At 36.7% G+C, this 24,512-nt stretch overlaps 3 protein-coding genes across 3 annotated transcripts in view; 2 read left to right on the top strand and 1 right to left on the bottom strand.

Moving 5' to 3' along the window:
• The first annotated feature begins 403 nt into the window (after nucleotides 1-403).
• The window catches only part of Dpp10 (Dipeptidyl peptidase 10), a 42,812-nt gene continuing 18,703 nt past the window's right edge, over nucleotides 404-24,512 (top strand). The window contains exons 1-2 of the mRNA XM_066286494.1: nucleotides 404-523; nucleotides 6,150-6,428. Coding sequence (XP_066142591.1) covers nucleotides 6,399-6,428 — 30 coding nt within the window. The 5' untranslated portion in view covers nucleotides 404-523; nucleotides 6,150-6,398. The remainder of the gene's footprint in view (nucleotides 524-6,149; nucleotides 6,429-24,512) is intronic.
• LOC136341404 (uncharacterized) lies at nucleotides 15,868-18,000 on the bottom strand. Its single transcript, XM_066286343.1, has 2 exons — nucleotides 17,872-18,000; nucleotides 15,868-16,325 (listed from the first exon to the last, which is right to left on the bottom strand). Exons 1-2 carry the CDS (start codon nucleotides 17,929-17,931, stop codon nucleotides 15,975-15,977), a joined length of 411 nt encoding a protein of 136 aa, XP_066142440.1. The 5' UTR covers nucleotides 17,932-18,000; the 3' UTR covers nucleotides 15,868-15,974.
• LOC136341403 (chondroadherin-like) lies at nucleotides 22,050-23,833 on the top strand. Its single transcript, XM_066286341.1, has one exon. It carries the CDS (start codon nucleotides 22,140-22,142, stop codon nucleotides 23,259-23,261), a length of 1,122 nt encoding a protein of 373 aa, XP_066142438.1. The 5' UTR covers nucleotides 22,050-22,139; the 3' UTR covers nucleotides 23,262-23,833.

The raw sequence follows: 24,512 nt of genomic DNA, 5'->3' as shown, positions 1-24,512 counted from the left end.
CCGTCAAATAACTACCGATAAACAGCATGGACACTATTCTTAGCATGAAATAAATGACTCGCTTTATTGCAATATTTAATAACATAATTAAATATCATGTTAAATTACTCTATTCGGAGATGAGGGACGCGAGTTTTCTAACATATATTTTCACAAATTTATATTTCGAATACTATCGTTATGCAAATTCGTCGGAGCTTATGTAAGTTGCATTGATTGCAATACTTTCTCTTTCCTTATAACTTCTCTCTGATTGCCTTTGTGCATCCGAACGCACTGAATCTCATGTTAAACCGTTACATGGACTGCTCTCACATCTGAGAGAAAGGGACGATAATGCGGAAATGCGCTCGCGCAGAACGCATCAAGGGGCTCCAGCCAGTGTGGCAGAACCCTATCGATAGTGCTATATCCACGTTCGCACGTTGTGCACTTCCCCGAAAACCGGCCCGGTTTCAGCACTGGAGAATACCTGTTAACCTCACTCTTTGCGTGTGCTCATCTAAAGTTGGATGATCCAGTGGTAAGTTCCATTATCCGGCAAATGAAGCTTAAATTGATACTTTAATGAATAAATGAGTATGGTGATTTTTAGAATTGCATGTTTGTGTGATAAAAACCGCTGTAAGTGTTGGGAGAGATAATTTCACATTTGCTCTAGGAAAGTACAAAATTGGTTTATGGACGCGTTAGCTTGAATTGACAAATTGCCAAACTGCAAAAAAGCTTACCAAATAGATGCGTGTCATGTCGTGAGGAATTGTCAATTTGTATGATGAAAAGTGGTATAAATATCAAGAGATATTTGAAATTACCACCGCGAAGGTGCTATATTGTTCAATGATTTATCGGCCCTTGGGGAAAATTAGTAGAAGGCAGGAAGGCTTCCGTGAAGGAAATTTTCATGAACATTATGTAATGAAGGTACTTGAAAGTCTACAGAAGAATTATATTCTTGCCAAAATTATCGGAACACTAATTAATTGGCTTTAATATAGGCTAATAATTTAAGGCTAAACTTAATTAAAATTTCGATAGTGACATGAAACATTGTGGAAATCCTCTAAAAATCTCCATTAGAGATCCGGTCTGGAAATTCCCTTTATACCCTCTCAAACATGGTGAAAATCAGAAATTTTGCAGCTAAACAACCCGTCAAAAATGTAATTAAATAAATCTACTAAGCTGCAAAATGCAATTTTTCATATTGATTAACTCACAATTAACTCTCTTCTTTATTTCAGCATTGCAATAATGTGAATTCTATGTAATATTCAATTTCAGATACTATTCAAATATGTTTAAAATACATATATCCCAAATTATTAGTCATAAAATGGATTGCTGAATTCTGCCAAAAGCACAATTTGAACCGAAATGTAACAAATGCAGTAATTATGATTCCGGGATTTATGATGATTTGTAATTGAGTTCGATAAAGTTGGTAAACCAAATAAATGAATGGGCCGTACTTAAATAAGACGAAATTGCTGATTATTTGCTGGATTCTGTTTAACGTTGGAAAAATTCAAATTACGCCTATAGATATGACAGATGCACTAAAAGCCGTACTTGAGCATCACATGGGTGATCAAGGGTCTCTGGGAGCATCCAATATTCATGGTAATGATCTGCAGAAGTGTAAATTAAAAAAAATGTCTTAAACATCTCCAAACGAGTGATAGTGGTCTAAATTTACTAGAACATTTTACATCTTTGTTTAAAATTTACTGTACCGTCAAATATTACTGAAAATTTCTTCATTTGCTAACGAAACAAACCAAAAAGGTTGGCACGATAATTAGAAAAATCGCTCATCTCAAATCGACCTACAGAACTACTGGTACGTCTCATGGTTCAATCTCTAATTTCTCAGGGATGAAACGAGGATTTTCAGCGTATGCTACATAGAACATATACTGCCATTCCGTACGCTTAAATTCTGTTAATTTTCGATCTGATAAACACGTTTTCACAGATTTTGAGGACGATGGCAGATTTGTCACCGAAACGTTAACAACGAATTTCATTCGAGCCCGTAGTAAAGGGTGAACGTTATTCTCAGTTAGATTTAACTGAGAATAGTGTGCAATTCCACCGTTCTAACAGCCTCCATTTGTTTGTGAGACGTTATTCCTTAACGAAATGAAAGGAAAAATTAAATGATGATGAGGTAATTTCTGTATCGCTGTAAAAATTACTAGACGGTTGCTGGTTGAGAGTTTTCAAAATTAAAAAGTAGTTAAAGTTAAAAAGTAGTTAAAAGTATTCATACTTTGAAGAGTCGTTTTGAGGACTGCTCGAAACTGGAATTAGAAACTTACCGTTTTATTAAAAATTAATTCACTAATACACGTGTCATCTATAAATACTCGGTGTAATTATTTGCATCTACAAATGGTCTTTTGACCCACCGTTCTGCGTGATATTCGATTTAATTTCTATCCCCTTCTTCCCGTAAACTTATTCGAAGTATGAAATATTTGACCGGGGATATTTGAGGGTAATTTTTTCCCCCTCTTGTTTTTGTTTGCTTTCCAAATTGGTTCCACAAAGAACGAATTACATTTAGGCAAAGTCACCTTTTGCAGAAACCACCTTATTTGCTTCCTTAGTTTAAGTTAGTGGCTCAATGGTTTAATTCAGCTCCCTAACAACCCATACACAAACAGTGTAAACTGCAAGCAGAAAACCCCGGCGGCAAACGTGTTATCGGAAATGAGAAAGGTCCATAAAATAAATAGAGCCTGTGAGGTAATATTAGCTTTCTACTGTCCACTTTCTGAATGGGAGAATGTGAGGCTATTTTCGAGGATATTGATTCGTAGCAAGGCAAAAGGGAGGCCCTTTTTTTACGTCCAGCAAACAAAGTGAGTAATATTGATAGCCAATAGCTCCTAGCAAGGCCACAAGTGTATACAGTTATCTATTTATAACTTTCATTGTTAATAGGTTTATAGCACATGCAACTGAATTACAGAAAGTTATATTGTGTTGAGAATGTAGGTTGAACTAAACTGTTAAAAGTTGCAAACTTCTCCATATTATTATGGAAGTCTTGGCTGAAATGATGTTGCAAGATGAATTTTTTTTTTAATGAGCTGTGCATTAAAAATAAAAAAACTTTGACTAAAGTTACTGATATGGCCCTAGACGATTTCAAGGAGAAACTCATGCAGATTTAAACTTTAAAACTTGTTTAACATTCCCTCCGACATTCGTCTAAATCGTGCATTCACAGTATCTAGAGTTACGTGTCGGAATCTCCACCAACTAGTCATTAAGTGGGAAATTACTTGTTTTAAAAAGTTCAAACCTGCGAAGAGATAAAACGGCTTATGGCAATTTTTAACTAAATCTCAGCTCATATTTACTGATATTGATGTTTGAAGAACGACGACGGGGGTCGGGAGTTTTCAAATAAGCTATCGATTTTATCGTCTGTAAATTAATGGTCCTATGTTGAAAGGCTGAGGCATTCGATCATAAATTACTGTTATCAAAATATGTGTGAGTGACTTGCCTGGATTCAGCTAAAGTCTGGCAAATATTAATCAGGATTTCTCGCCCTAGTTGCTCGCGAAGGATTTGGCAGTCGATAAACGCCGAATTGTTTCGAACTCTCTGTCTTAAAGTAGGAAGCAGAACTCCGAATGAACCCTCCGCAAGATCAAATTTGAAGAGATTATAATTCAGCAGTTTTACTTCCCTTTTTGATGAACTCGCGATCGTTCCACTTACCTTATTATTCAATGGTAGTCACGCTAAACAATTCGGGATTGAACGAAATTCATTCCTTTGACGTAAGTAAAACAAGCAGGAAAGTGAAAAAAAACTCGAAGAGGCATTTATCTTGCCATCGGAAGCATCACAAAAGCACATCGAACCGATAGATTACGTTGATCCGGCAGTCTGGAGGGAAGAAATTCTCCATCAATAATAAACTTAGCTATCAAATTCGATTTCTGTCTTGGATTAAAATGATGTATTATTTATCCTGCAGAAACTGCTATCGCTTTTAAAATTGTACCAGATTTTTGAACAAAAAGTTTTGCAAATATCCATTAATTAATATCAGAAGATTGCTTTTATGGTGATTAATCCAGGCTGCTGCCACTGCAAAATTGCGAATTTTACCTGATCCTCATAGAAACATGAGAACATGTCTTTTTTTTCATTTTAAAGTAGTGATTTATAGTTGAACCGACAAATCGGTCCAATTTGTCAATGCTAGCACGTGTAGTATGTGCTATTTGCGACCCACACTGGAAAGCGCCTTTTGATCGTTAATCCAGAAGCAGTTTTCTTTACCTTTATATATTCAATTCAGGATCGACACATATTTTTAACGGGTTTTGCATAAGTTAGGGCAGGTGATCTGAATATGAAAGCTTTGTTAATTATTAAATTAAGTACACTCCTGTGATTTCAATTCCTGGAAAAGTTAAATGAAACACATTGGCCATTTTTGAGGCCAAACGGCATGACATGGCAATAAGTTGATTTACATCGATCAACACGTTGCTGTCCGGAAAATAGAAGAACATTTAATTTTATTAATTACTCTTGCTTTGTGTTCGTATCTTCGACCGTTAATAAAACATCGTGGTAACGAAGGGTTTCATACACGTGCATCCATATGGATTTCTTGGCAGGCGTTTCGACGCAACACAGGGGGACCGCCCTGTATCCGACAACTCATACCTCAATGTCAGTGTAAACGTAAAAATTCCTAAATCCAGCTGAAATGAAAGTTGTTTAATGTACGGAAGTTCTGTAAGCTCCAGGCTTCCTACCAAGCACATTCTCTAAGGTAACTTTTTCCTTACTTCCGAAATTTTCTCAAATTCTGAGAAAATTCCCCTCATGTGTAGATATTCTCAGAAATGCAAGTGAAAATGTGGAATTTAGAATCTCGAACGTCCCAAATTTTATATGGAGAAATTTAGTAGCAACGAAATATAAATAGTAAATTAGAAAAAGTGGACAATTTTTGCGCTTTCGCCAGAAGTCTGCAGCCCTGGGAATTGAAAAGACACTTTCGAGACTTAAAGAAGTTCATAACTTACGTTAGCTGTAATGTCTTCACGTGGAAAATGCGAACGCATGTTCAGAAAATTAGAGTGATGGAGGGTAGGAATTTTCTAATTCAAAACTTTTGGCAAGAAACTAGAAATCAGTTAAAACGTTTTAAGATTCTAAGAAACGTTCAGTGCGAAGTGGGCTCCAAATTCTGGCAAAACTCAAAAGACCACTTCAAGTTTAAACTGTCGAGACTGCGCTTAAAAACTTAAGAGATGCCAGAGAGGCTAAATTCCTATTAATTTTAGTTTCGAAAGCCAAATTAATTTTATATGTTCGGAAACTGAACTTGTCGTATCAAACCGCAGATAATTTTTCGATGAAACATCACATTTAAGTTGGTCGTCACATTAATTCAGTGTCTCTTAAATTATAGAGTTCTTAGTGATGGAAAATGTTCTCGAACTGGTTTCGTCGAAAGAGGCTTTATTTAAGTGTTTATAAAAAAGGTATACCTAATACCTACGTATTCTATGCAGCAACAAAGGAGATTTGTTTTGTAATAAATTACCGTATTCGGTTGAGTTAGAACACCCTCCACATTCCTCAGAAATGGAGCTATAATCATTTGTCTTGTGAGTGTATGGCAACTTCCAAACAAGTCAAGGCCTTTCTGCTCTTGAAACCTTCAGAGGCTTTAGATTTAGAAAATAAATTCTAATTTTAGCTTCGCTCAAGCGGGATTTTCCATGGGGATTTAGTGCCCAAGCTTAAAGCCATTTATGTTATATAATTTTAGGATAATTCCCATCAACCGCATAAAATTTCTGCGGCAGTGGTACATCTCCCCAGGAAGCCCTTTAAACGAAAACTTCTGCTTGAAACAATGACTGCGGCATTTTCTTGCTGTTATTTTATGGTAATTCAGTTTTATGGTCGGGCTTAATTAACAAAAAAACCTTCAATTTCCTTTAAGTGCCGCCTTTTCCGCGCAGAAACTAATTTCGTAATTACGTAGGTACCTTGTAGTTACTCAGTTTATTGAGCCAAAGCTTTTGAAGGAAATAAAGAAACAATTCGAATCAGATGGAACAAAACATTTAATCGACTTTGTTGCTTTGTTCCAGGTTAACAAGTCTGCATGTTGCTTCGTCCTCTACGTCGATAAATGGAGTGGAGCCTCAATAGTTGACAATAGCCCGAAATTACTCCCGGCTCTAAAGTGCGTTTAAAGTTTCCATTTGTAAAGATAATGCTGATGAAACTATAACTTTACACGCCGATAATGTTCTTCGATATTGTGGAAAAGTTGTGATAACGCGGTTTTGTGACCTGAAGATTTATAGACGTCCCAGGAAAAGCAGCAACTGGACACAATGACGGACCACGATCCCTTTGACGACGAGGTAAGCGAAATGACAGCATTTTACTTAGATGTAGGACAAACTTGGGTGATAGATGAAGACGGCCATTCCTTAGGGCGACACAAATCATTACCATTTATTACTCCTACAATTTATGTTGATTGATGAATTTAATGCTCGCCTCAGGGCGAACCGAACAATATGATAAATTGCCTCAAATCGGGAAAGATGAATTAGACATGGGACACGTGGACACTAGATTGCATTAATGCTTTCCGTCCCAGTATATAAATCTGGCAAAAAAGCAAGTCAAGAGGCCAAGTATTATGCTGAATGCCAAGCATGCCGTAAGTGAATGTTGCTTGGAAATTTTTTGCAGCCTAGAAAATGCTTTTAATGCAAATTGCTGGTAGTTAAGGCTGGTGAACATGGCGGAACATTTTTCGTCATTTCAATGCAAGTTAATCAAAAATCCTGAAACATTGTCAGGCACGTCAATCAGGAATTTCGATTTCGTTTTGTGGTGTCGGTTCAGCTCAACCAAGATTGCTGGTTGTTTGAAGGACAACCACAACGTTATGTATCGAAAGTGACAAGTTGTAGCAAATTTGCCCTATTTTCCAATTATTAGAGTGCTACTGCTATTATCCCTACCACAGTTAAACGATAATTGCTGAAGCGTTTTCCATAGAAAACCTCATTAATCCAGAGGATTTCTTTGCCGAGCTTAATGTTTTTTTAATTTTCAATTATGGTCGGGTTCAAATTGTGAATAATTTTCCTTCCTGGAAACCATTTTTTAATAGAATATTCTTACTTCCCCATTTACATCACCATTCGAGATGTCAATTTATGCATTTAAACATAACACTTGGGGGTTTATTCACTCTTAGTTTCATTAGTCCATAACGTTGTTCTGGGAAGATCCGAGTTATTCAAATTTTCATCTTTTGCTTAGTCATTTATCTGTGAATTGTACTTGTTGCCCTCTAATTGGGTATTGTTACCATAAAGCTTCCTAAATAATCGAGATATAATTTCATACATTTAAACAGAATACTTAGAGGTTGTTAAGTGGAAACTCTATATACCATCGTCTTTTTGAGTTTTATTGCTGTTAGCAAACAGTTTGCTAACATATAGCGCTACACTAACTTTCAGCTATTTTCGAGGCTTTGAAGCTTAAATAATGTTTTTTTCTTCTATTCAGAAGTCTGAAACTGAAATTTTTTACAAAAGACACCGAGTGTATTATTATGCCTTTCCACTGCGCTTCTGTTAGTTCAGGTTATTAATAATACACTAATACATACTTCTATACCGGTCTGTAGCAGTTTTTTTTTTATTTTCCACATTTTACGAGCCTGAAACATAATGGGGCTTTTCAAGTCCCGAGCAGTGTTCATTGTTGCTTTTGAGTTCTACTGCGGTTAGCACAGAGGTCAAGAGTACGTAGCCCTACTTCGACCTCTAACAATTTTCGAAATACTCAAACGTTCAACTTTCCACTTAGGGACCGATAATCTATTTTCTGACTTTGTATTGTGTCTTAATTCTGTTGTTGTGTGGTTTAAGGCGTTCGTGCTGCAGCTACCGCTATGCCATAATGTGTCAAAATGAACGACGCTAAACCGCAGTATTAGTGTTATAATATCTGATTTATCGATCCGTAAATTCGTGCGAACAGATGGTCTATTTGAATAGAAATAAATGTCAGTGAAACGCTGTTTACCCAGCTATGAAACTCAATTATGTCGATTTTCCCCGCAAAAATCGAAACAGAATGTTTAGACCTCGCGAAATTAGCAACTACAAAATCCAGGAAAGAGCGAACCTTTCCAGTCCTAATTTATCTACCTTATTCAAATACCCACCCCTGGAAGGTTTTCCATTTTCCGACTGGTTAATATTTAATTAGGTGCGGCTGAAACTTATTACTGCCGTTTAACTATTAAATTGATGATGAGAAAAGTTATCTTTGGTTCAAAGATGATGGTTTTACTCCTAGACAAGCAACAATTTGGACGGTGTTAAATCGTTGACGTTATTTATTTCCATGTCCGAAAATTCGTTCCTCATGGGTAATTCTCCCTTTTCGCCGTTACACGTTTTAATAGCCCTTCCTCCAAGTACGCTCGCTACAAACTGCACTCGGAAAGGGATGTTTTCCATGCAAAAATGGAATAATACGCCAAGAAATAAAACGACTAAAATATACGAAACAGCTTGATTTGTTAGTCAAATCATTCAAAGCTCGCACATTTGCATTCGGAAACAATGAACTTTTCTATGTGCCATAAGTCTTGCTCCCCTGGCAAAAATACGAGATCCATTTTTATTGTTTACTTCTTATTTTACGCTTTCCGAAGGAGTATTTTATAATAAAATCGCAGTATAAATCTGTGATAGGGGGATGTTTTAATTGAATTCAGTCCACAGAGGAGATTGCAAAAAAGTAATTTAAATCTCCATTGCATTCTATGGGGTTGCACGTCTAATTTTAATTTCAGCGGAATTAGATTTAGCTCTTCTAGTTAAAAGAATCGACGCAGGATTTTGAGAGCCACAGGAAACATTTTAAATTAAATTTTTCTTGCACGAACTTACAACCAAAATTATTACACTCCACATGCTGTAAGCATCAGTCAAGATTTGCCTCGATCCGGGAAATTTAAATCCCGAATAATATATGCGAAATACTGCCAAGGTATATTTCATTTTATGGGGTTTCGTCCACGTCGTGTTTAGAATAATATATTATTATTCCTCGAAAGGCGCGAATTTCTTTTTATTCTAAATTCATTTTGGCCAGAAAAAGGAAATTTCCATTCTACCTATTATTCTTCTTATTATTCCGTCGACATCATTACTCTTTCCGGTTTGCGTTCCTTCATCCATAACCCAATTTTTTCGCCCCTTTAATGGCACGTGTTATAAACGGGGCCGCTCCAGGGCTCGATGGAAGCTTGGCAACATCAGAAAGACATCAGGGCCCGCATTTTTTTCGCAGTTTAGTTACACCGGAAACCTTTTTCAATTTTATTATCTTTGGTTTGCTTAAATACAGCTCCGCTGGAATACAATTAGACCTCTTGGCTCCCTCGATGCTTTTGGAAATGCACTTGGATTACTTCGAATTAAAATGGCTTTCCATTGCAGCCATATAATAATACTTTCCACGCTGGATGTTGAATCTGCAATTTGGAAGGGTGCCAGTATAATTAATCCCTAAACCGGATTTGGGAAGAAATTTGATGGAAATTATTATTATTTCACTCTTTTTAGGTTAGCCTTAGTGAATTTAATTAGGTCTGACCTAGATGTTGCCTTATGGGAGATGGTACCAATACTTGTAAATTGATTTAGACTTGATGAAATTGCCCTATATGCAAGCAATCGATACGAAAATGCATAAAGGCAACAGGTAAAATGCTAAACTCCCAGGAAATTGCAGGGTTTTGCATGTTGGACGTGCAATTGCAAATGCTCTTATCAAGTGTTTTCATTAACATTAAGGTTTGCTCTAAATACCAAGAAATGTCGCATACATGAAATTTAATAACTTTAGACGGAAAATTCGGTATTCGCATTGGCAACATTAACAAGAGTTTTTTCGCAAGCTACTGACGCTACAGCCTCCATTAGCGATGTCGCTATCTCTTAGACGCCTGAAAAGTTAGCTATATTTCGTTGATAACGATGTCATTTCCCTGTCAAGCATGAAATATCACGTTTTTCGTGAGTAGCGCAAACGGTGTTAAACCGAAAGTCTCGTGAGGTTTATATCTATATTTATTAAGGTGAACAAGAAGGGTGTTTGAAGTTGATGAGGGTTCAGAATGTTCAAATTGCGCGGGTATGTTTAGCGAGGCCCCAATGCTAACATCTCTTAAGGTAGATATCTGTTCAACGTGTCCACGTTTCTGGTTTCGGGAAATATTCAAATCGCAATCTCAAGCAAGAAATTTTCGCTCATTTTAAGGCTTAAAAAGCTGGATTTTCGGTATTCGAACGGAAAAGTTGCTAAAATTTACATTTAAAAAATATATAACTCATTACAGCAAGAAAATGGAATTTCATGAAATTGCGGTATTCCGACAGCAGACTAGACATCCTAAGGCGTGAGGCTAACAATTTGCCATTGAAAATCGAGAAAATCTTTTAAACTAAAAATTCTATTTATTTTATTATTAAAATAAGCTTTTAGCTATCTCTTTCAGTATGAAATAATACAGTGTGTATCATCTAGCCTGAAATTTCGACATACCTCGAATACTAGGCATACTATAAAGAACCGTTTAGTAGCAAGCCTTAATCCCTCTGAAGTGGAAATGCATTAGTGCTATAGCTGATTCCCCTCCACACCTCGTTCGGGCGGGGTGGGGGTTAGCTTTTCCATTTCAAATATCAAACCCTGTTTTTTTGCAGATTTGGGTAATACCACTGAAAATAAGGAAAATTTGGGCAAAATATTTTTTTCATTCTAAAAAACAAACTGCAATTAAAGAAGTTACAGTTACAAAATAAATAGCAATTTTCACTTTTAAAAAAATTCTGTGCTAATGAAATGTGACAAATAAACAATAACATAAATAAATAAATAATCTCTTTTTAAATGGACTTATTTAAAATATATATATTCCAACGTTCTGTTTTTAATGCTGCTTCACGATGGATTGTATGACCCTAGAAGATAAAATCGAAATGGTTCCGGTGTATTTCAATGTGTACATGCAGTGCATATGTGTGTATTGAATTGAATTAATTAGACTGTTTTCTGGTACAAATCGAACAAAATAATTCGCGCAAGTTTTTCTTATTTTCAGCCGTGATATCCGGAAAATCTAAAAAAAATGGGAGTTGCCATTTGCAATTGAAAAGTCAACCCCCTTTCCCCACGCACGTGGGTGGTGGAGGAGAATCAACATTCGCGCCGCTTTTCCCGCGCCAGAGTTCTTCAAGCTTGACACTAAATATTTGTTTATGGGACGCCTAGTGTTCGCGACATTTCGTAATTCCACGTTAAATGTTACACGCTGTATAAGTGGAATTTTCTCTGGTCCGTCTGGCTGATAGATTTGTCTGGTTTTTCCGCTCGATAAAAAGTATTTACTGGCCAGCCTGCAAAGGTTGCCGCCATGAATTGCATGTAAATTTTATTGCAGGAAATTACTGCTCCCGGATAACACTTTTAATAGCCCCCCGATAAATTGCTTTGTCTCCCAATGGGTTTACACGAGCGAATTCCGCACATTAACATGGCATATCGCTCGCATGTTTGCTTCCAACTCACATTTAATACGTTATCGGGATGCATTTGTCACCGATTACTGCAATTATCGTTCAAGTAACCCAATAGACCGGAAGTTCCAAATCGGCCCTGGATAATAAATACCTTGCTACGCTCCTAATCCAGGGAGTTTTCAGAAATTCGCCTTCTGAAGTTTTCCAATTAGCAATTTGAATTGATTCGGGAAGTCCGATTTTGTATCTGCACGATTGGGGATTTTCTATTATTGTGATTTATAGTCCGTGGCTCAGTTGAGCTTTTGCCAGGCATAAAATAACCGGATCAGATCGATATAACAGAGTTAAACCGAGAGCTTAATCAGAAAAGCGAATCTGGGTTTGTTTGCTGAAGTTTCGTACCTGTCGCATTGGGGATATTTCAGAGTTGCCAACTTCTGTGCTTTGGATGGAGGGCCCTACGACGGGTACCCTACGCAGTGTTCTACTTGAGTTCGAAGGGAAAGACCCGGTCACATCGATTTTTTCCTCCGAAAGAAAATACAGTGATGGCAATAACAATTCGCGGCAAAAAATATCGCACTAATGTCTCGGCTCATAAAATCTCTGGACTACCGTTCAATTCTCCACCCCGAGATTTTATGACTTATAAAGATGAAATATAATATCCTGAACGTGGAAAGTTTCTCCAGAGAACATACAACCGTAAAACTATGAAATTAGAACCCGGAAACTTGGCTTACGTTTGTCCTTGCCTTGGAGCTAGGGAAGAGATACTCCATTCCAGGTGCGGAGGAAGTTTTATTATCAAAAATGTGCATCCATGAGTTTATTTCATATAAGCAAAATTACCCTTTGAAGTTGAATTGTAAATTGAGTACCACAAAAGAGCCTCGCTCGATGTTGGATGAATAATTCAAAAGGGGTAGCAGCCTAGCCAGGAAAAAGAGCGTCCCACTTAATAACATATCCTCTGTCTCTAAATATTTTATAGCTTTAGGTTGGAGCTTGCCCAGAATTCGCCTTAAGGGAGGTTTAATTTAATAACCAAGACAAATTTGAGAACGATTATTAGAATTGAATACATAGGGGGTGCCCAAATTAGTTTTTGTGTCTCTTTGCGGCGGAGCGAATTTAATTAAAACGTCAGTAGGAATTACAGAGGAGGCTCGTCCCTCAAATTAGCAATCGTGGAATTCCACGGGACTTCGATAATGACATGAGCCGACGTTCGCCTCTAATACGTCGACGAACAGTACTGTCCCGGCGAAAATTTCTAATTATTATTCCCTCCAAATTCCTCCCGCTGTCCGAGCCACTGTCCTAAATATGGCGGAAGTCACTCGTTTGACGGTGAGGGGTGGGGGGGCTAATCATTAATTCCGCCACTGCTATATCAATACGGGCCGTATTGTGTATACTACTGCCTACCAACCGCAAGGCCGAGAGACGTGTCGGCGAGTCAGAACTGCTGTTTACAGCAGCAACATCATACTTTTTTACATTTTCTACATCCGCACGCCCAGCGAACATTTCACAGGAATCAGTAATATTTTTAAAGGATTTGAAAAATTACTGCCATCCATCTACAACGCTCTTGGAATTTTCACTGTCCGTCAACGTGTTGAATAAATTTTCCTGCAGCTACAATTTCACACTTCACTGAAATCTGAGCTGATCTGTCAATAATAAATCGAAATAGGACGCCCCTAGTGCACCTACAATATCCTGGATTTCGAGATCGATGAAATTGCTAATTGGCCAACTTTCGAGTAGATTGGGAAAACTCCGTGAAATTAATATTACAGCGCTAAATCCGAGGGTGGATTGAAATTTCTTCGTGATTGGCCAATGCGCAGCTAAAATATTGAACATTTTACTTCTATTTTGTCAATTTCGAGGGCTCCGGATTGTCTAGGATCCGGTTAAATGTCCCCGTTCATTTCTGGTTTAATTAAGGCACACAATTAGACTAAATTATTTTTCTTTTTTTTTACACACGTTTGAATGGAAGGAGTTCCGCCACTGGCTATTGTAGCCGGCAACAATCTCGGATCCTCGGCCTGAAGAGCCAATTCCGTATATTAAAAACCAGAGGCGTAGCACGTATGAAAATTCAAATACTACGCAGAAACCCTTCAGTTACGAAATAAGGGTTTAACAAAAATTGTTCGATCAGAAATTCTAGTTGCTCCACCAATAATTATAAAGGGCGATAGCTCTAAGTCTCAATTATTCTCTATTGCTAATTGCTAGACTTTGAATATAAATTTAGGGATACTCTGTGGAATTGACATCGCAGCAGCGAAGCCCGGGCATATCATTGGAATTTCGTCTTCGGTGGCAAATGCGCAGCTCAGCTAAAGTAGTCCCTGTTTCGCCCCAACTTCTTTCATTTCGTTCCAGATCGTCTTGAATCTGGTTAAATTTACCCATTTCATTCCTAGATTAACGTAGAGCATTGCTTAGGCATATATTCACATTAAACTCTTCACCTCTAATGGTGCTGGGTCTTTATGTTTTCTCGCGTTTTCCCAGTTTCTACAGCAGTTTCGAGCTTTCGCAATTTAGGCCAGGCAAACATTTTCCATGACTTAAAAGCCCATCAAGAAATACAGTTTCCTGTGATTCATTTTCCGCTTGCAAAGACCGGAATGCAAAACAACTTCCGACTGCATTTTTGCTACTTGTTAATGACATTTTCCTCGCAATAACTAAACATAAATCAGAGTAATATTTATTTAATTAGACATAATCAATTTTTGTGGGTCGCGGCGAAGAAACAATGGACAGCTGCCTTAATGGTTTCCAGCATGTTTCCCTTTTTGACCAGGCACTGTCGGACCAGCGACGCTACCAGCTCCAAATGGTCCTCGTGGATTACGTGACTTAAAAGTTCCTCGACGTTGTCCAGATAGATGTTGTCGTCATCGTCGATTATTTTGTATTGTTTGGCGGTGCAGACGAAGTGAAGGTAGAAGTCGTCGTCTTCTTTGACGTCGCCGTCGAAGGCGTTCAAGAGGAGCTGCGGATCGACGTTATGGGCGTCGAGGCATTCTTTGTGAAAATCAACGATTTTCTGCCGTTGTTGTGCATCGAAAGCCTGGAAAAATTGTATTTTTTTTAACATGGGCATACATCGAGGAAAAAGGTTACGCGTCATCTAGGGACAGTCATTATGCTTGATTTAAAAAATGAGTTCCGCCACTGGTTAATGTAAAAGACAATAGTTTGCGTCTTCAATTGTTTCCTAAAGGAGAGATAATTTCGCTTGTTAAAAATCATAAGCGTACCAGAAATCCAAGTTAAAATGTTACTGGCGCAGATTTCAGTCCTGAAAAAAGAGTTTCAGACACATCTCACTTAAAAAACGAATTCCCGTCCCCGATTTTTGCAGCATAGTTTCCAGATTATTTCCTAGAAAAATGGACTGGATAATTTGCTAAAACTAGAGACGGTCCGGACCTAGATGTTAAAATATTGCAGACAAATCTTACGAAATTTCTAGGGAGAACGTAAGAAAATTATGAGCTTTTAGAGGAATTAACTGCGGCTCTTCCACAGATTTTTACAAGGCATTTGAAAAGAACGCGTTCTGCAACTGAAAATTGAGGGAATAAATAGCCCCAGGAATTTCTTTATATCAGGAAACGTTCTCAAAATGCAATAAAATCATAAGAGTGAAAAACTTGATTTAAAAAATTCAAAACTTACTGTCCCAAAGTGTAATAGTCCCAAACTCACTATCAAGCAAAGTTTAATATTTCCCAACATTGTCACAGGTTAGGGAGCCAGGAAAATCTTCAAAACCCTTTAAATCTCGCATTTTATAATATATTAAATTTTTAATTAGCACCAAACGGTCGTTTGCCATTTCCACCATATACAGCCAAATTGGGAAATTAAGAAAATAACATTAATTAAAAATTAAAAAGTGTTTTTCCATATCAATATACACCAGTATTGAAATACCTGGTATCACTCATTGCCTGTAACGTCATCGATTTTAAATTTCAATCATAATGTGAATTTGGTTCCGTAATATGAATTTCTAATCTCCTAGTCTATAACTGCAAAGAATGGAAAAAAGTCTTACAAGGAGACAGTTTATTAATGCTATGAATTTTATGCTCATTAGGTTTAATACCACCTATGTAGCTTCAACAGGAAATTTATTAGGAAGATTAGGAGGAATTTAGAATTTAATGAGGGTCTATGAAGTAAGGAAATACGTGGTTTTCTTTACTGAAACTACTGAATTTATTTTATTAATTATAGACTCTTAAATTCCTTTTACATTATTTGTGGAACCTACAACTACATTACATTAAGACAAATTTCCTACAATTTATGCTGTTGCTTAAAAAAGCATTGAGCCCCTTCCTTAATGGTAGTCAAAATATCTTCTCTCTGCACCAGGCACTTCCGAATAAGTGCAGCCACGGTGGCCATATTTTCTTCTAATATTACATCCTTTAAGTCTTTTTCAATATTATCAGTGTTGACAATACCATCATCATTTATCAGTTTCCCTTTCTTGGCTGCACAGAAGAGATGCAAGTAGAAATCGTGTTCTTCAGGAGTGGTTCCATCGAGGGCGTCGTGAAGGACGTCTTCGAGGACGCCGTGGGCGTCCAAACACTCGCGGTGGAAGTCAATGACGAGGGCGCGTTGGTCAGTGATAGGGTGACACTGGAACAGAGTAGAAAAGAGTATTATTGGCACTTAAGTATTTTCAAGTTTCCAAATTGTGTAGTGTACTTTTGTAGCCATGGAAGTGAGTTTAGGTCTAAAATAAGTATCTTGTGGGGGTTGGGAATTTTGAATGAAACTGTGCGACTATTAGAGAAATAGGGTAAATCTGGTCTCTGATGGTAACCCTGCTGATGCTGCGCAGTAACGAATTTCGGAGATGTTATTTGTCTCTTCAGTAGATTCCTACATATTGATAAAAAAAAATTTATGTCTAACGTAAGTACCACGCAGGTTTTCCTTCTTTTGCAGGCAGAAAAAATTGAGCATATGTATATCTTCAGTCTGACCAATTCTAAACTGAATAGGGGTTTTTCAGATGAAAGTCCTCATAAGAGGATGTTCAATTGAGGGAGTTGGGGAACTGTTGCCAAATGGTGATGAGACGGAATTCTTTGAAAAATTAAAGTTAATTTAGATTAAATCTTTGAATCAAGTCAGTAGAAAAACAGTCAGAATACAGGATATAACAACTTAAAGCTGAAACACTCTCTTCATACGGAATAGAAATTCGAAGTAGCTAGGGTTAGTTAGGTTAGCAGGGTACTTAGGTTCAAGATATTTTTTTCTCGGAAACTACTATTACATCTGGTTGGTGTGGAATAAGAATTTTGAATTTCAGAGCCTGGGGCATATCTACTAATTACGATTTCGCCACAAGAATGAAATCACTAATAAAAAAAAACTTTAATTTCAGTTTCAAAGTTTAGTTTCTGCCCCTAAAGTTCATTACTATGTCTGGTTTGGTTAGTTCAGGTTGTTCTTTTTGTTTCACATCCCCCGTGCGCTCTGAAATCCATCATAAATTGAACAAAAATGATATTTCAACTTGAAATACATTTTGTGCTTTATCGAACTCTGTTCGGTTTGAAATTTAGCAAAATACAGGTTTTTGACAGAGTAAGGTTGGTTCAAGTTTTGTCAGCGACTGAAATTGGTTCAGAAATAGGAAAATCTGTCATAAATATCAAGAAAAGAAGGAAATCTAATTTCGAACTGAAATCGTTTTGTTATTTTTCATGTGGTTCTTTACTATCCCTCTTTCTGCGAAATAGAAGTGTTTGTAGAAGTACGGTCAGTTAAAGTATGAGCAATGATAAAAGTTAGGTTATGAAAGAGCCAAATGGTATATGTATACATCCTAGCTAAAGAATAAATTTTCCTTTCATTAGGAATATGGATAATGTGAAAAGTTTATATCCCAGTCGGTCCTTTAACTTCCTCGTTCAGTTTAAGGAAATTACAGGCGTATTTCTGGCTCGAAAATAATTTTATTTCCAAACTTTTCTTTATAGCTCTCGTCAAAGTTTACAAGGTATTTTACATTAAATTTAATTTACTATTAAAAAATTCTCATCGCGACAAGCTTCGCATTGATTTAATTTCAGCAATAAATTAGAAAGGCAAACTTCGCGTTTGGATGAACAAAATTTTAGAAGTTCTCAATATCAGAAACATGATAAAATCTAATTATGATACCACTTACATTAACCACCCCAAACAATACCCCAATCAACACCGAAACAGCCACATACTTCTCTTGCATCTTAAAGCTGATACTCCAATAACTTTACTTGGAATTCGGAGCTACAATAATTTTCACATTGTCCCTCCTTATAAACCCTTATCAAACTGAAGATTATTCGATGATTAATGGCTCTATCGGCTTAATAAAAATGAAATTACTAGTTGAAGCCTGTAATCTGTAACATGCATATGCACTTAGATAAAAAAATTACTGTGTTTAGGTTAAATGATGGATTAGCTGGTTTAATCAGGAAATGCACATTTCCTCAAGGTATTTTATTCTGTAAATTTGATAGCCGAAAATTTCAAAATTGCATGTACCTCTAGTTACCGATTTTCACCAATTTAAAATCCATAAAACGGCAAACGAGAAGTTTCTTGAGCAACTGGAAGCTTAAAATCAAATTTTAAAATATAAAAGTGACTAATCATGATATTACACTATTAAATATTCAATCGGCCTTTATAATAAAAGAATCGAATCTATTCAGCTACTTGTTCCTAGATTTATTGATTAAAAGCTCGCTAATCCTACTTTCAATTTTATTGATTTAAATGTTTACAAGAGCTTTATTATGCGGATGTTACATTGAGCATCATGACATGAAAGCACAAGTAACCTCCTTGAAGCAGTTATCGAGATAGTTTTTTTTCGATCATCTCTCGATGGGAACACGAATTCAAAACTCACGAAAAAGGAGATTTGTAAAAAGCTTCTTCTTTGTGCCTCCGCGACTCAGTGAAGATATTAAAGATATAAGAAATCTTCCATAGTCCGTTTAATGTGTTATGATTGGATTGGAGGAAGTGAAAGATTTCAGTGTATATTTTTCAGCGTTTGCAGCTGAAATAGTCGCTTGGAGCCAGATCTGGTGGATCAGGAGGGCGGTTGAGCAGTTCAAATCGTTCGAACTGACCTCACATTTAATAGATTAAGAACTCGATTGCTGGATAATAAGCCAGCCATAATTTTTATAGTAGTGAAATTTAATAGCCCGAATGAACGATAATGGCTTGCTCAACATTGTTACTCGATAAAACACGTGCAACAATATCAAATATTAACTGAGATCAAACACAGGTTCCCATTCTTCTAGGTGAAGAAAATAACAAGTCTTATCTGAACTTTCTTATGTTTACCACCCTTTCTTACAATACATATCGTATTTCTTGAGCCTTGTCTTGATAGTCATCTCCCACACTCACTAAATTCTCACAGAAAATTGTACAATTTTTCTCTTTCGAATGACGCTGAACAGGGACCTTTTGCTTTTATAGTTTGTGAGATATTTCCGACCTAATTCCACAGAATTTTATTGCGTGGTACCTTCAATGCTTTCGATAGTTGGTGCTAAACGGTATAAATTTTCAATTTCTAGGGAAATTAAAAAAGTTGCAGAACTGAACTCTCCATCGAATTACGTCAGGGTGGAAACTTTTAGATTTACCGTATTTCATTTGTGTCCATTAAAGTTTGAAAATTTATAGAAAAATTTGATAAATCATGTTTTTGTGTCGTTTTAAATGCGTTTCAGTTTGATACATGGAGTTGTTTTGAATTTTTTCTATATTTTTCGATGTTCGATATTACGTAAAGCAATTGGGGGAAACCGGATTTGTTGAGAGGATCGAAGAATTCTCACCTGCACGCAAAGGTCGAAAAACCCATTCGAATGCTGAACTTTGGGTTGGAATTGGTATCTACCAAATGGAACGGTCCAGATATTTATTCTAGGAATGTGAAATTCCCTACAAGTTCCCTTCAACCCCGTTATAATAAATAGAAGAAAGAAATGGAGTTTCTAAAAAATTCTTATTGTAAAGAAGATTTCAGTGTGAAATATCGACGCATTGTTATTTTTTTTAATTGAAATTCAGAACTTTCGTTAGAAACAATGCATTCTTCACTTTTCACTCGTCTAAAAAGGTTTTTTAAATATTGTTACCACTTCCCTTACTCGTAAATTCTTGAACCATTGTTCAGCTTTAATGCAAAGTTGCTAATCGCTATTCTGAAGCTGAAGCTCAGAATCTTCCTAAGAAGTTCAGTTTTTCACCGATTCTCTATTATTCTCCATCCATGGCTCAAGTTTTTCTTAGAAGCCTTATCAGCTTATTTAAAGAAGATTCTTACACGTTGTTGTTATAGAATATACAATTTAGATTTATGACTGAATACCCAGTAATATGAATGGAGTTGCTACTTTTTTATTTATATTGCAACGCTCTTAATGTTGTAATAAATTGATATGGGAGAAGTTCGATATCCGAACGTACACCATGTGTAATGATGACTTATGATGGTGGCGAGGCATTGCCCTAGACTTTTGCCTAACATTGTATAAAACCGACAAAATCGAAATTAGTAGTTGGATTCTTTGAAAAGGACAAATAACATGCTATTAGACTCCAAATAAGCACTCCCCGCGGCATTACTGCAACGTATTCATTAAACTATGACATAGACAAATGCAGGAAAAAACGTTAAATCACAATACAAAATGTTCTTTTATTGTAAGCACTTGCAAATCCTGAGCTTCCTCCTTGTTCTTCATGGGGTAAGAAAGTTTCATTAGTTGAACAATTTTTTTCTAATTCAGCATTATCACCTAGAGCTTCTCTGAGGAAAAAATTAAAGAATACTTAACCGACAGTTCAAGCAGCGAAGAAGATCCAGCCGCTAAATGTGACAAGATTTTAGAAGTTAATGAAGACAACCAGGATACTAGTCATCTCAGGGAGTTTTCAAGTTGCATTTGTAAAATATATGGACTTCTGGATGAGAATGGGAATTTCGTCAAGGAAGCCATTGAAGGTTATCTAGAGTATTTGGCTGAGAGCCATGAGATGGCTCTTATTAACGCATTAGTTGAAAAGTGTCTGGTGAAATACGATTCGTACAAAGAAACCGCTTTCAATATGCTCATGTGTTTCATGCTAACGCAGGAGAAATATGATAAGCTAATGCTTGAATGAGTATGTCAAAATTTCTTATTTCTATAATAAAATCTCAAGTGTTTTGATTTTTGTTTCAATGTTTTTAACAAAGGAATTCGTTCATGCCTTTTCCTAGGAACAGCGAAAGTGAAGGGAACCTTAGCTCGTTGGACAATTCATATGAACATTTTCAAACTTTGAAAAGGCAGAAATTGCAAGGGTCGTACTAATTTGGGTTTGAGGACCAAGAGACGTGAATGCCTCTTCCGATCTTCCGAAACTTCAGGAAATTATATTCAAATTTCTTTGCGAGTCCCACAAGTTACAGACCAAGGAGAATTACGGACACATATTTTATATAAAAAAAAGACGATTACTGAAAGCCTTCTAGGCTTCTGGTCTTGTTTTCGTGCCGTTATCGTCTCTGATGTTGCAAGGAAATTAGAACATTTTATCAAAAGCTCTGTGTGCGTTCATGCTCTACGAGGAGCAGAGCTGAGATCTTAAAGAGCTCAAAAATTTGTCAAACGCAGATATAAATAGAAGACTTTTTTGTGTTTTTTTTTTAATCCTCCTCGGCACGTTTGCAATATCGCCACAAAATTTTTAGGTTTTATTGAAAATTTTATGAGCTTTCACGGTTCATAGCAGACAATGGGGAACTTAAAACTGTTATAACGTTTCGAAAATGAGAAAAATTATTATAAATGTTTTTCCCATTTTTCGATTTTTCATTCGTGCCATCCATTGGTGTGACTCTGAAATTTGCAACACCGTCTTAGGATTTGGAGATTTGATAGAAACATTTATGAGAATTCTAAGTGTATTGCGAACAGTGGCGTGCCTCGGTTCTCGGAGCAATATGAATTATCCAAATTGAGAACGACGATTATTTGAAGTTTTTCTATGCATTCGATCCTCTTTTAGTGCCTCCTTTGGCATGAGCCTGATACTTTCAATATCGTCTTGAAATTTATATGTTCTTCATTTATTTCCAAAGCTTCGACGAATTTTTGAAAAATAAAGATAGTAGGTAATCATATTCTCTAATTTTTGTTTCATTTTCAAGTTCTTTTACTTCCTCTTTGACGTAACTCGAGATATGCAAGATCTCCTTGAAATTAATGGTTTTTCTTAAAGAAATATATGAGCTTAACTGTAGATGGTCCCGACCTTAGCGACTTTACCACTAATTCTTTTCTCATGCTAATAACAAACACATTAACACATTCATAAAACAGGCCAAACACTCCCATCAGTAACCAATTAATTTGCACTAGACCTCGAACCATGTTAGGAAGTAAAATTTTCCTTTTTATTCTCTTAACATTCAATCCTCTTGAAGTGGAACAGTGTTGCTTACAAAATTTATCAGTTTGGCATAACCCGATAAACAGTTCTGCGTGGGGCTTAAAGAGTTTCAACTCAACTTTAGACCCTCAAAGCTTTGGTCCTTTCGACATAGGAGAAATTCATATCTTGTGCGATCAATACCACATCCTCAGCTATTTCGGAAAAGGACTGATCAAGAATTTAGTCAACTTGACCAAACTCTCTGTGTCTGGGTGCAGCTTCGAGACCATAGCCCCTGGAGCTTTTGTCAATCTCGTTCAGGTAACAGATTTGGTGATAACTTACACAGAACTTAATGAAGTGGTTGCTGGGGCCTTCGACGGTTTACCCAAGTTAAAAAATCTTAACTTGGACAACAACAAGTTGGTGCGCATAGAGCAGCAAGCTTTCAACAGCCTGGACAAACTTAGCTTCGTGAATTTGAATCAGAATATGCTGGATCGCATGAGAAGGGAGTGGTTTGGTAGCTCCATGTCCTCGATAACTACGTTTTTCATACAAAAGAATCTTCTAAAGGAAATCCCCCAGGGAATGTTTTTAGGTTGGAGCAATTTGAAGTCGGTAAATTTGGATTATAATCAAATCTCAGTTATTCACTCCAGAGCTTTCGAAGATATCGCGCCTACGATTGAAAACTTGGGGCTTCATCATAATCACCTGAAGAATCTATCGCTCAACAGCTTCTCCAGCAATGCTCGTATTGACGTGTTAAGGATTAGTGCTAATTTGTTCAATTATGTACCAGAAAGCTTCCTGATGGGAGCGACAATAAAGTATCTCTACGTCCATGGGAACCCCTTGAGATGTTCCTGCTTGGATAAAATCAACATGCTGGCCACTAACAAAGGAGGGATGATGGTGGACTATCCCTCAGACCCGTACATTTTGAGACAATGTAAAAGCGACTACGTTCCAGTTTGCGTGGTGCCAAAAAGATTTGATGAATCCTGTTTTGAAGAGGTGGACGAGGAGGTCACAAAGTACTTCTTTTCCTACTTGAGAAAGATTGGATGGGACCGCAATCCTAGGGAAAAGTGTGCTATGTTCGACGTTTTGTGAACAAAATTAATCCAAAAGAACGAAACAAATCAATTTACAGAGAAGGATGTTAAAGTAATACTGTTTTACGACTTGTTTATTGTTTCGCTTTTTCTCTGATATTCCGGGACTGACAGTTTATGTCGGACGAGGGTTGAATTTTTATATCCTGGGAGCTGAAAACAGAAAACAACGGATTTGTCCGTAAATTTTGTTAAATGTAAATGAAAACTTTTATTTAAACCATTTAAAGAGACTTCAGCTTTCAGGATATTTGCATGTTATCCAGGTTTGCTGGTGCTTGTTGGGGAGCAAGAATCTATTTTATTTGTGTACAGTTACATTTGGACCATGACGCTTACAAATTCGTATGTATCACCATAAATAATTATCATTGTGTATGCAAATATGGACCGCGTGCAGTGTTCAGTGGGTTTTAGTTAATATGGTAACTGGATGGTTATTTGCCCATAAAAAAGGTTTTTGTAGAGATTTTAAGGACAATTAGAAATATTTGGTCGGGTTTGCAAATATGAATTAAAGTCAACATAAGAAAGGCATTGTTTGTTTTTGGATTAAGCTTAAGAGATGGGAAAGCGTGCAGATAAAAGGCCTCATTTTGCTTACTCACCCTAATCAATAAAAATTTTCCTCTCTCCTATTTCTCGCAAGTTTCATAGATTTTTGTTCAACAACTGCAAAATCCGACACGGCCTTAGAAAAAAATTGTAAAAAGAAACGATTTTTCGACGCAAAGCTGAAAGCAGAAAGCTGAGCGAATTACGGTGACGCGGTCAGTGATGGGGAAGAAAGAAAACTACTTATGAGGAAATATTTGCTTTTGAATCTCTAAGCGAGAAATCAGTTTAAAAAATGACTGAAAGGCATGAAGGAACTAGCTGCGAGAAAGGAAGTTACGTAAATATTCACGGCGAAAAAGTACAATTTTACTATGATTGTTTGTCTGAAAGAAAAATAAAACCCTGAAATGATTGTTAGCATCAGTGAAGAGACACTGAGCGAAGAAACCTGCTCAAAAAGTTGAGGAGATCGATACTTTTGATGAGTTAGAATGTAAGAAATTTCGACAATTGGGAACCTAGCAGTTGATAGTGAAGGTAGTTCTAGCTAACAAATGCTCAGCTATCCGAGTAAATAGTCTAAAAATGTAAATTTTTGGTAACTTAAACGAACCGGAATCAATTTTTACAAGTTTTCTCAGCGATTAGGAGATTTTCGTATATCAAATGTCGAAATCATGGTATTTAATTA

Source organism: Euwallacea fornicatus, chromosome 10 (assembly GCF_040115645.1).
Source record: "Euwallacea fornicatus isolate EFF26 chromosome 10, ASM4011564v1, whole genome shotgun sequence".
Lineage (NCBI taxonomy): Eukaryota > Metazoa > Arthropoda > Insecta > Coleoptera > Curculionidae > Euwallacea > Euwallacea fornicatus.
The sequence above is the reverse complement of the archived record's forward strand: the minus strand, read 5'-3'. Positions and strand labels throughout refer to the sequence as shown.